General features: G+C 63.3%; 3 protein-coding genes across 4 annotated transcripts; 2 read left to right on the top strand and 1 right to left on the bottom strand.

The window, feature by feature from the left end:
* Positions 1 to 108: 108 nt before the first annotated feature.
* Positions 109 to 1,957, top strand: AP2S1 (adaptor related protein complex 2 subunit sigma 1). Its single transcript, XM_049797304.1, has 5 exons — positions 109 to 299; positions 891 to 1,040; positions 1,248 to 1,361; positions 1,490 to 1,549; positions 1,683 to 1,957. Exons 1-5 carry the CDS (start codon positions 162 to 164, stop codon positions 1,782 to 1,784), a joined length of 564 nt encoding a protein of 187 aa, XP_049653261.1. The 5' UTR covers positions 109 to 161; the 3' UTR covers positions 1,785 to 1,957.
* A 698-nt stretch (positions 1,958 to 2,655) lies between these two features.
* On the bottom strand, positions 2,656 to 6,427 carry FKRP (fukutin related protein). Of its 2 annotated transcripts, none has more exons than XM_049797305.1 (2): positions 6,380 to 6,427; positions 2,656 to 4,325 (listed from the first exon to the last, which is right to left on the bottom strand). In XM_049797305.1, exon 2 carries the CDS (start codon positions 4,184 to 4,186, stop codon positions 2,732 to 2,734), a length of 1,455 nt encoding a protein of 484 aa, XP_049653262.1. In that variant the 5' UTR covers positions 4,187 to 4,325; positions 6,380 to 6,427; the 3' UTR covers positions 2,656 to 2,731. The 2 variants fall into 2 exon arrangements, with proteins under 2 accessions (XP_049653262.1, XP_049653263.1); XM_049797306.1 differs by having other exon boundaries at positions 6,352 to 6,404.
* STRN4 (striatin 4) lies at positions 6,025 to 10,968 on the top strand (the record flags this gene model as incomplete). Its single annotated transcript, XM_049797307.1, has 10 exons — positions 6,025 to 6,297; positions 8,148 to 8,251; positions 8,387 to 8,460; positions 8,549 to 8,627; positions 8,723 to 8,881; positions 8,977 to 9,133; positions 9,817 to 9,955; positions 10,044 to 10,172; positions 10,271 to 10,386; positions 10,864 to 10,968. Coding segments are annotated over exons 1-10 (1,266 nt in total), but the record flags the coding sequence as incomplete, so codon positions are not given.
* Positions 10,969 to 10,978: the final 10 nt, after the last annotated feature.

The following is a 10,978-nucleotide window of genomic DNA, read 5'->3' as shown; positions in this document are numbered from 1 at the left end:
CTACCCCGCGAGCTACAAGGCCTGGCCGCGCCGCGGCCTTCACTACCGCCAGGCGCGACCGCCCCCTGCCGGCGGCGGGCACGCTGGGCATGGCGGAAACGGCGGGGAGGTGTATCCCGGTATGCTGTGCGCGCGCAAAGCTCGATGGGAAACGTAGTCCGATGGCTACTCCCCAACTACGAGTCCCGGCGTGCCCCGCGGCCGGAGCGGATATCCGGCGGGAGGAGGCGGGCCGGTCCCTAGCCAGCGCCGAGGGGTGCCGCGCGGGGGGGGGGGGGCTACGGACCGGGACCGCCATGGTGAGGAGCGGCGGGGAGGGGGGAACACCGGCCCAAGGACTGGGGGGCGGCCGGGGGCTCCCCCTGGCGCTGTCTGCAAGGGGGGGGTAGGCCATGGAGGAGGGATATTGGGGTGTCCGGTCGGGCGGGTTCCCCATAGGGCGCCCCATTGTAGGGTCTTTACTGGGGGAGGGGGGGTACTGAGGTGCCCTGTGGAGAGGGGTGGCTTGTGGGGGGGTCCACAGTGTGCCCCCTTATAGTGTTCCTATAAGGAGTGGCTTGGGGGCGGGTATTGGACACCCCACCCCCCCACCCTCCCCCCGTAGAGCAGGGCAGGTTGGGGGGGTCCCGTAGGGCAGCCCTTAGGGAAGGGCTATTGGGGCAGCTCGTGGGGGGACGACCCAATAGTGTGCCCCATTATAGTGACCCTTTGCGGGGGGACCAGGGTGCCCCATAGGGCAGAGCAGCCGGGGGGGGTACTTTACAGGGTCCCTATAGGGAGACATTTGGGGGGGGCACAAAATACCCCCCAAAAAGGGGATGGGGGAGGGAACCCCAAACACCTGGCTCTGCACCCCCCAACTCCTCTATTTTGCCCCCCCTTCGGTGCAGATCCGCTTCATCCTGATCCAGAACCGGGCTGGGAAGACCCGCCTGGCCAAGTGGTACATGCAGTTTGATGATGATGAGAAGCAGAAGCTGATCGAGGAGGTCCATGCTGTTGTCACCGTCCGCGACGCCAAACACACCAATTTTGTGGAGGTAACAGCCCCCAAAGGCTCCAATTTCACCCCAAATCCCCCCCTTCCCAATCCAGGAGATGAGTCTGGAGCTCCAGGAGCGGTCTCGAGTCCGAGTGCTGTGGCTTTCACCAGTGGGGACAAAGCCTACGGCTGCGCTTGGCTGCATCCTGCTCCTCCCAGTCCTCCCAGTTCCCATTTTTTATGTGTGTGTCCCCTTCCCTTCCAGTTCCGCAACTTCAAGATCATTTACCGACGCTATGCGGGGCTTTACTTCTGCATCTGCGTCGACGTCACCGACAACAATCTGGCTTACCTCGAAGCCATCCACAACTTCGTGGAGGTAAGGCGACTCCCCACTCCCCCTTTCCTTGCTCCTTGGCTTTTAATTAATATGGTTGCGCTAATGACTGCGCTCCTCCTCGGTTTCTTATCACTGGGCTGCATCTTGCCTGTTTCTCCCTCCCACAGGTCCTCAATGAATATTTTCACAACGTCTGCGAGCTCGACTTGGTCTTCAACTTCTACAAGGTGAGGAAAGGGGGGTCAGGGACTCCCCTCCTGCCTTGGAGGGGGGGGGGAAGTTTGGGGGAGCCCCCACCCCATGTTGGGGGGTCCTGGGCGTCTGGGGATGCTCTCTTACGTCGCTGGGGCCCGGCCGCAGGTCTACACAGTGGTGGATGAGATGTTCCTGGCCGGGGAGATCCGGGAGACAAGCCAGACCAAGGTGCTCAAGCAGCTCCTGATGCTGCAGTCACTGGAGTAAGCCGCGACCAAACTGCACCCCCCAGCCTTCCTCCCCACCCCACCCCCCCTCCTCCTCCTTGGAGCCCCTGGGGGGGCAGTGTGGGGGTCTTGGTATTGTGCGTGTTGTCGCCCTCGCCCCTGCTTCTGCATGTACCTGTCATTGTGTTGTGAATAAACGTGATTGCAATTTCCCAGAGCCCCCATGCCTGTCTGGGAGTGGGGGAAGACCTGTCTGTTTTGGCACAAAATGGGCGGGGCCACAAGCCTCCCCCCCCAACTCCTTTGCCCCACTGGGGGTGGGGGTGCTCAGCCAGGCCCCCCACAGCTGGTCAGTGTGGGGCAGGGGGTCACTGTCCCCCCACCTCCAGCCCCTTCCTGCTTCCTCTGCCTCTGTCCATGGCCCTGTCCCTGCTGGGGGGAGTGGCCAGGGACTCTAGTGGACCTGTAGGAGGGATGGGGACCCCAGGGGCTGGCCCAAGGGACTTTGGGGGGGGCTAAGGGCTATTGGGGTACCCCAAGGTGGCTGGGGACAGGTAGGGTGGCAGAGGGGCCCCCAGGGATGGCTGGGGGGAACACCAGGATGGATGGACTCCTGGGGCTAAGTGGGGACCCTGGGGGTGGCTCAGGGTACCCCCAAGGTGGCTGGGGACAGGTAGGGTGACAGAGACCCCCCAGGGTGGCTGGGGAGCCCCTTTGGCAGGGTCTAAGGATGGCTGGGGGGACCCCTAGGATGGCTGAGGAACCCCCAGGGTAGATGGGGGTCCCGAGGGGTAGCCCAGAGGGACCCCCTAGGATGGCATAGGGACCCCAGGATGAATCAGGGTGGCAGAGAGACTCCCTAGGGTGCCCGATGGGTGTCACCCAGGGGTGAGACTGGCGCAAAGGAGCCCTGTGGGTGTCACAGGAGGGTTTATTGTCATGAGGCAGGGGATGGACCCCCATGGGGACATGTCCCATCCCCCCCCCTCAGTCCTGCCCCAGGCGCTTGATGGCAGGGTTGGGGTACTCGGGGTTTTCGATGGCTCCTGGCCCAAACTTCAGCTCGAGGAAGGCGCGGGCGTTGTTGGGTGCCATGGCGGTGAAACCAGCAAAAGCCATCGGCACCCGGGGACGGAGGAAACTTTCGGGGAACTCCATGTCCTGGGGGTGCCCCAACCAGGTGTCCTTGGTCATCAGCCCCCCGCGGGGGTAAAAGGGCCACAGGTCCACGTGTAACCGGTTGCTCCGACTGTAGTGGACGCGGTAAAAGTCTCCCTCTGCTGCCTTCTCCCAAAGGAAACCCTCAGTGTCTTCCACCGGCTCCCCTGCTGCTGCCGCCGCCAGCCACCGGCATTTACCCACATCTTCCCGGTAAATTCCCAAATCCACATCGTAATCCCAAGGGATGATGTCCCCGAGGCGGGCAGCCCCCAGTAACGACCCCCCCTCTAACCAGTACCGTACGCCGGCGGCCTCCAGGATCCTGGCTACGTGCTGGGCGGTTTCCCGCAGCGCCCGTAGGCAGCATGGGGGGGTCCACCGCCCGGCAAGGAGGTACTGGGGGGTACGAGCATGCACCGTGCCAAAGCATCGCGCTGTCTCCTTGCCACAGCCGTACCAGCGCTCCCGCCCATCCGCCAGCACTTCCCGTTTGATGCCGAGGTCGTGCATCAACCGGCGTCGCCGGGTTTCTGCCAGGTTTTCAGCTTTCCAGCGGCCGTGGGGGGAGATGGGAGGTCGGCGAGCAGTTGGGAATGCTGCTGGCATCAACCGCAGCCCCCAGCCCCGGAACGCTGCCTGGATGAAGAGTGCAGTGGGCACTGGTCGCGCCAAAGGGAAGGGGAGAGCGAAGAGGTCACGGGTGCGAAGCAGCAGCACTGCCGTTCCCTCTACCGCCCGGCAAACCCCTGGTGTGCTGGGGCTGTACCGTGCCGTCCATGCCCGCGGTTCTAACCTCAGCTCCAGGCACCGCAATGGCACTGATCCCACCGGTGCCGCCACCAACCGAGTGTCACCAGCACCTTCTTCCAGTGCATCCCGCATACGTTCCAGCAACCCAGGGACAGCACGGGTGCCATCCGGGACCAAAGCTACGTGGCGGGTGCGGATGTGGAGCTCAGGATGCGCCAACGGCGGAGGCTGGTCGGCCACAGGACGCAGCGGTAACAGGCCAACCTCTGCCGGTAATGGTACCGGTGGATACGGTGCCGTTTCAGCAGCCACCAGCACCGGGACGGGTAAAGAGGCGAAGGATCGGGCTGTCCCTGCCAGGTCGTTCTCAAAGTCCTCGAAGTCCCGGAGAAGGACAGTGATGCCGGGGACACCGCGGGGGGGACGGCAGGAGGGGGGAGACCCTCCTGGTCCCCTCCAGGCGCAGTAGAGGAGGAGGAGGTTGAGGCTGATGGCCCCCGCCAAGGTGGCCTGGCACGGTGTCACCCGCATACCGGAGCTTTGGGGGGGGGGGGCTCTTAATTAGTCCTTCCCTCGCTAATTAATTAATGAGCCCCCCCCAGCTGGGTCCTACCAGTGATGCCACAGGAGTCATGAGCAGGGCAGTCTCAGCAGGGACTCGGTGGTGGTGCTGGGGGGGGTGGAAGAAGCATTAACAAGGGGGCTCATCAATGAGGGGGCTTATTAACGAACCCCCCCTCCCCCTGTGAGCCCATAGCACTGGGGGATGTGTTGCCATGGCAACATCATCCCCAGTTGCTATAGCAGTGCTATACAGGCACTACACCTCCCCATCTTTAAGGGCAGCCCCTATATGTATGCAGATTGCACATGTCACACTGCAGGCACCTATAGGTGCCCCACCTATAGACGGGATGGGCACCTATAGATGTACAGGGCCTATAGGTGGCCCCGTGTATTCCCAGATATACACACCTGCACATAGAGATGTGCGTATGCGCACCTATAGCTGCCCCTGCATCTCTCCACATGCCTATAGATGCCCATATGCACCCCTACATGCTCCCATACCTCATGTGCCCCTATACTACACCCCATGCGCTGCTTTACACTCCCCTATGGACCCTGATACAATCCCCTATACATCTCTATACAGACCGCAGAGTGCCTCCATGCCCCTCTACACGCCTATAGATACGCCTATGCAGTCCTCTGTGCATTGTCATACACCTGCATGCGTTGCCCTATGCACTCCTATACATCCCCATATACCCCCAGACACCTTGTGCACCTGTATGTAAACCCTAGGCACCCCCACACACCCCCTTGGCCCCATGCCCGCCATACATCCCACACCCTATACACCCCTGTAGTTCTCCATACCCCCATGTACCTCAATACATTCCCATACGTCCCCCTATCACCATGCATAGCCACGCCTTATGCACCCCGTATGTCCCCATGCACTGCCATACCCCCTCTGTGACTCCCTTAAACCGCAGTGCGTCCCCATCCATTATATGCCCCTATAGCCCCCATATGTGCCCTTGCCAAGTCCCCCATAGCCCCCTTGCCATATAGCCCCCCATCCCCTATAGCCCCAACAACTCCCTGTGTCCCCCATCCACTATACGTCCCTTAGGGACCCACACCAGCCTCCCCTATAGCGCCCATAGCCCCATTCCCTATATCCCCCATACCCTATATCCTCCTCATGGTGCCCTGTACCCTTTCCCCTCTATCCCCCATTCCCTATAGGCCCTGTACCTCCCTCACCTATGCCTCCCATCCCCTATAGTCCCCCCTAGCCCTGTCCTCTATAGCGTCCATGCTGCCCATCCCCTATAGCCCCCCAGCACCCCCCCCATGCCTCATAGCCCCCTTTAGTCCCCATCTGCTATAGGCCCCATCCACATAGCCTCCCTGTCCCCCATCCCCACAGTCTCCTATCTCCCTTCATCTCCTATAGCCCCTGTCATGCCCCTGTCCCCTGTATCCCCTATACCCTGGTCCCCTGTAGCCTCTATACCCCTGTATTCCCTATACCCCCGTCCCCTATAGCCCGTATAACCTCCCATTCCCTATAGTCCCATGTTCCCCCCATCCCCTATACTACCCCATCCCCGATAACCCCTATAGGCCCTCGGTAGCCCCTATAGCACCTAGACCACCACCCCCCGGTCGCCTATAGGTTCCCGGCAGCCCCTATATCCCCCATACCCTATAGGCCCCCTATGGCCCCTATACCCCGTCCCCTACAGCACCTACAACCCCTACCGCCCCCCCCGCCCCGTCAGCCCCGTGTCCCCCCCGTCCCCCCGTACCGCCCTCGGGCGCTGTTGCCGCGGCAACGGCGGGCCGGCCCCGCCCCCCCACTTCCGGCTCCCTTTCTGGCAGGAAGCGGCGGCGGCCCTGCGGCTCCCTTTGTGGCAGCCGTGATGGCGGCGGAGCGGGCGGCGGCGGCGGCGAGGGCCCAGCCGCCCCCCGCCGGGGTCTCCCCCGGTCCCAGTCCCGTGGCCGGGCCCGAACCGACGGGCCGTGGCGGGTTGAGCCTGCCCGGCATCCTGCACTTCATCCAGCACGAGTGGGCGCGCTTCGAGGCCGAGAAGGGGCGCTGGGAGGCGGAGCGGGCCGAGCTCCAGGTACCGGCGCCGCGTCCGGGACACCCCCCACCTCCCTGGGACCCCCCCCACCACCGTCTCGCCCCGCCCCGCCGGGGGTTACCGGGGCCGCCGCCGCCGCCGCTGCCGCCATCTTGGGAGGAAATGGCCGCCGGGCGGCGGGAGCGGGGGGCGGCACCGGGGCGGGGGCGGGGGACCTGGGACCGGGGAACCCCCCCCCCCCCGCCCCGGCCCCGGTGTGTGGGTCCCCCCCGGCCCTGGTATTGGGGATCCCCACCCCCCTGTGAGGGTCCTCCCCACCCCCTGTGAGGGTCCCCATGCCCTGTTATTGGGGAACTCTCCACCCCTGTGTGAGGGTCACCCGTTATTGGGGACCCCCCCACCCTGGTGTGAGGGTCCTCCCCATCCCCGTTACTGGGGATCCCCCAACCCTGATGTGAGGGACCCCCCCACCCCGCCGTGAGTGTCCCCCTGCCTTGTTATTAGGGACCCCCTCTCCAGTATTGGGGATCCCCAGCCCCCTGTGAGGGTCCCCCTGCCTTGTTATTGGGGATTGCCCCACCCTGGTGTGAGGGACCCCCCAGCCCTGGAGTTTGGGATCCCCGAACCCCGATATTGGGGACTCCCACATTCCAGTATTGGGGATCCCTACCCCCACTGTGAGGGTCCCCCTGCCCTGTTGTTGGGGACCCCCCACCCTGGTGTGAGGGTCACCCCCACCCCGGTATAGGGGATCCCGCCACACCAGTATGAGGGTGTACCCCACCCTCGTATTGGGGATCCCCCAAGCCTGGTATTGGGCCCCGCCCCAGGCTTTGGTATTGAGGATCCCCCCACCCCAGTATGGGTGACCTCTTCTGCACCTTACTACTGGGGAACCCCAGCCCCATTACAGGGGTCCCCCCGCACTCTGGTATCAGGGACCCCATGCATTGGAATTGGGGACCCTCAGTTCCAGTATGAGGGACCCCCTAGCCTCAGGATTGGGGACCCACTGCATCCCAGTATAGGGGACCCTCAGCCCCAGTATTGGGGATCCCCTGCTTCACTTCAATGGCTCCCCTGTGCCCTAGTATCAAGGATCCCTGTGGCCTGGTATTGGGGACCCCCCTGCACCCCAGTATTGGAGACCGCCAGCCCCAATAACAGGGATGGGGTCACCGCATCTCAGAGCACTGGCTGCGTCCCCCTGCCCTGCTTCTGGGGAACCCCTACCCCTGTCACCGAGCCCCCAGCTTATGGCACTGGTCCTGCGTAGTGGGGCCACCAGTGTCCCATGTCCCTCCCAGGGCTGTCACCAAGCCCTGGGGCCACCATTGTCCCTCCCAGGACTGGCACCGAGCTGTGGGGCCACGGGTGTCACTCCTTGGGCCACTGGTGTCACTCCTGGGCCCACAAATGTCTCTCACAGGGCTGGCACCGAGCTGTGGGGCCACCGGTGTCCCTTCCAGGACTGGCATTGAACTGTGGGGTCGCTGGTGTCCATCCCAGGACAGTCACTGTGCTCTGGGGCCACCGGTGCTGCTCCTGGGACCACAAATGTCCCTCCCAGGACAGGCACCAAGTTCTGGAGCCACCAGTGTCATACCTGGGGCCACTGGTGTCCCTCCCAGGACTGTCACCAAGCCTGAGGGCCATCCATGTCACTCCCTAGGCAGGCGTCAATGGTACCTCCCGTCCTGGAGGGCTGGTGCCGCTTGTCCCTGTGTCACCCACCCTTCATGCCCCTCCAAACATGATGTCCTCCCTGCAGCCCTCCCCACCCCCTTGTCCCCTAGCTTTTGCATTGTGGGAGTGGGGTGTTATTTGGGGGGGGCAGTGGTGGCTGGGAGGGGTCCCCCTGTCACTGTGTCCCTGCCGTGTCCCCACAGGCACAGGTGGCCTTTCTGCAGGGTGAGCGCAAGGGGCAGGAGAACCTCAAGACGGACCTGGTGCGCCGCATCAAGATGCTGGAATATGCCCTGAAACAGGAGAGGTGGGTGACACCCCAAAACTCGGTGTTCCCCCACTCATTTTGGGTGTCACCATCCCCTCCTCGTGTCAGGGGAGCCACCAAACCCCATCGTTTTGGGGCCACCACCACCTGTCCCCCACCTCCTCTTCCTTCCAGGTCCAAGTACCACAAGCTAAAATTTGGCACCGAGCTGACACTGGGGGAGAAGAAACCAGAGGGGACAGAGCCGGGTGAGTGTGCCTGTCCCCGGCAGGGGTGTGTGTGTGAACCGTGGGTTTTGGGGTGTCTCACCCCCAAAATGTGTCCCCCATCCTGCAGTGTCCAACGGCCCCACGGAGGTGACATCGTTGGAGGGTGGTCCGCTGGCCTGGAAGGAGGGACGGCAGCTGCTGCGGCAGTGAGTGGAGCGGGGGCCTATGACAGCAGAGGAGGAGGGACAGTAGGTTTTGGGGTGTCCTGAACACACCCTTTCCCTGTGTTCCCCCCCGCCAGGTATCTGGAAGAAGTGGGGTACAGTGACACCATCCTGGACATGCGGTCACGCCGGGTTCGCTCGCTGCTGGGCCGTGGTCCCCCAACCTCCCCGGCTCCTGGAAGCCCCCCAGCCACAGACTCCCTCCTGGTGCGGCGGATCGAGGAGCAGATCCAGAGGTGAGAGGTTGGGGGAGGGGAGGAAGGTTTGGGGTGGTTTTGGGGCTTCACTGGGCCCCCCCCTGCAACTTAACACGGGTGTTTCCCATCCTCAGGAATGCTGGGAAGGAGACGGAGGAGCGGGGGTGTGGGGAGTGCCTGGACCAGGTCCCCTTTCCGCCCAGTGGTGAGGATGAGGACAGTGATGAGGATGAGGATGCTGAGACCCTTCCTCCCTCCACCCAGCCCCAGCACAAGAAGCAGCGAGTCAAGGTAAGCAGCTACCCAAAAATCTGCAGGGGGTGTCCCCCAAAGTTAGGTGTCCATCAAACCTGGGCACCCCCAAAGCTGGGGGAGTGGGGTGGGTCCCAAACCTAGGTGTCCTCTAGACCTGGGGAGGGATGTTCCCTAAATCTGAGGCATCCCCCAAACTTGGGGGGGTCCCCCAAACTTGAGGCATTCCACAAACTGGGCATGCCCCAAACCTGAGGTGCTCCCCAAGGGTGGGGATCCCCTAAACCTCAGCATCCCCCAAACCTGGTGGGGGGGAGGGTGTCCCTTAAATCTGGCATCCCCCAAACATGAGGGGATCCCCCCCAAACCTGGAGAGGAGTCTCCCAAACCTGGAGGGCTCCCTCAAACCTCAGGGGTGTCCCTCGAATCTGGGGGTCCCCCAAAGCTGGGAGGAGGTGTGTCTGCCAAACCTGGGTGTCCCCTAGACTTGGGGGCGGGGTTTGTGTCCCTTAAATCTGAGGCATCTGCCAAAGCTGGGGAGGTCCCCCAAACCGGGCATTCCGCAAACCTGGGTGTCCCCCAAATCCCAGGGGGATCCCACAAACCCAGTGGCTGCAGGGAGCAGCACTTGTACCCCCTGTTTCCACCATCTTGTCTCCCGGTGGCTTTGGGGGTCCCCCCCGAAACAGGCTGTGACAGCCCCCCATTCCCACCTTCCTCAGCTCACCCCCAAACCCCTTCTGCCTGAGGTGGAGGATGAGGATGATGATGAAGACTCAGAGGATGCCCTCAATGAGTTTGATTTCCTGGGCTCTGGGGAGAATGGTGCCAGGCGGCGGACCGGGGAGGGTGTGGAGCTCGGTGAGTAGGGCTGGGGGGCGGTAGGGGGGAGTAGTGGATTTGGGTGGATGCCCCTTGACCCCACCCCCACCCCCCGACTTTGACACAGAACATCCTGACCCCCGTGTCCCAGCAGAGAGCCGCCGGGGCCGGCTGCAGGGTATGCTGGCCGACCTGCAGGATGTGGACGGGCTCCCACCGAAACCTGCCACTGCAGGGCCACTGCGGCCTCACGAAGGTATGGTCCTAGGGGTCCCCGTCCCCTTGGGGGGGTCCTTGTGTCCCCTGGAGGTGCCCTTGTTCCCCAGGGCTGCCCCCAGCCATTCCCCTCCACAGGGTCTCTGGGTATCTCCTCTGACGTCTTCATCATGGACAGCATTGGTGGTGGTGCCGTCAGCCTGGGAGACCTAGCTGACCTGACTGTCACCAATGACAACGAGCTCAGCTGTGATGTGAGTGACCTGCCAATGTCTCCATGGTGTCCCCAAACCTGCTCTGAGCATCCCCTGGGCTCTGCTGTCCCTGATGTGTCACCAAATGTGGCCCTAAGTGTCCCCTGGGCTCTGTTGTTCCCATTGTGTCCCCAAACCTGCTCTGAGTGTCCCCTGGGCTCCGCTGTTCCCATAGTGTCCCCAAACGTGGCCCTAAGCATTCCCTGGGCTCCACTCTCCCTGTTGTGTCCCCAAACCAGCCTGGAGTGTCCCCTGGGCTCTGTTGTCACTGTCATGTCCCCAAACCCCCACGACCATCCACCCTGGACAACCCCAGTCCCTATCACATCCCTTTGATGCCCCCCTCATCCCCTCCTCACTGCCCAAAGCCACCTGCTTCGAGCTCCAGCTGGGGCTGTGGGGTGCCACTGCCCCATGGCCACTGTCCCCTGCCACTGTTGTGTCCCGCCCCCCCTCCCCCCAACTGTGTCCCCACAGCTGCCAGAGGGCCGGGATGCCCTGAAGAAGACGTGGAGCCCCAAGTTCACCCTGCGCAGCCATTATGATGCTGTGCGGGGTCTGGCCTTCCACCCCGCCGAGGCTGCCCCTGCTC

The sequence above is a fragment of the Accipiter gentilis genome, unplaced genomic scaffold (assembly GCF_929443795.1).
Source record: "Accipiter gentilis unplaced genomic scaffold, bAccGen1.1, whole genome shotgun sequence".
NCBI lineage: Eukaryota > Metazoa > Chordata > Aves > Accipitriformes > Accipitridae > Astur > Astur gentilis.
Note: the sequence above shows the minus strand (reverse complement) of the source record. Positions and strands in the feature narration are given on the sequence as shown.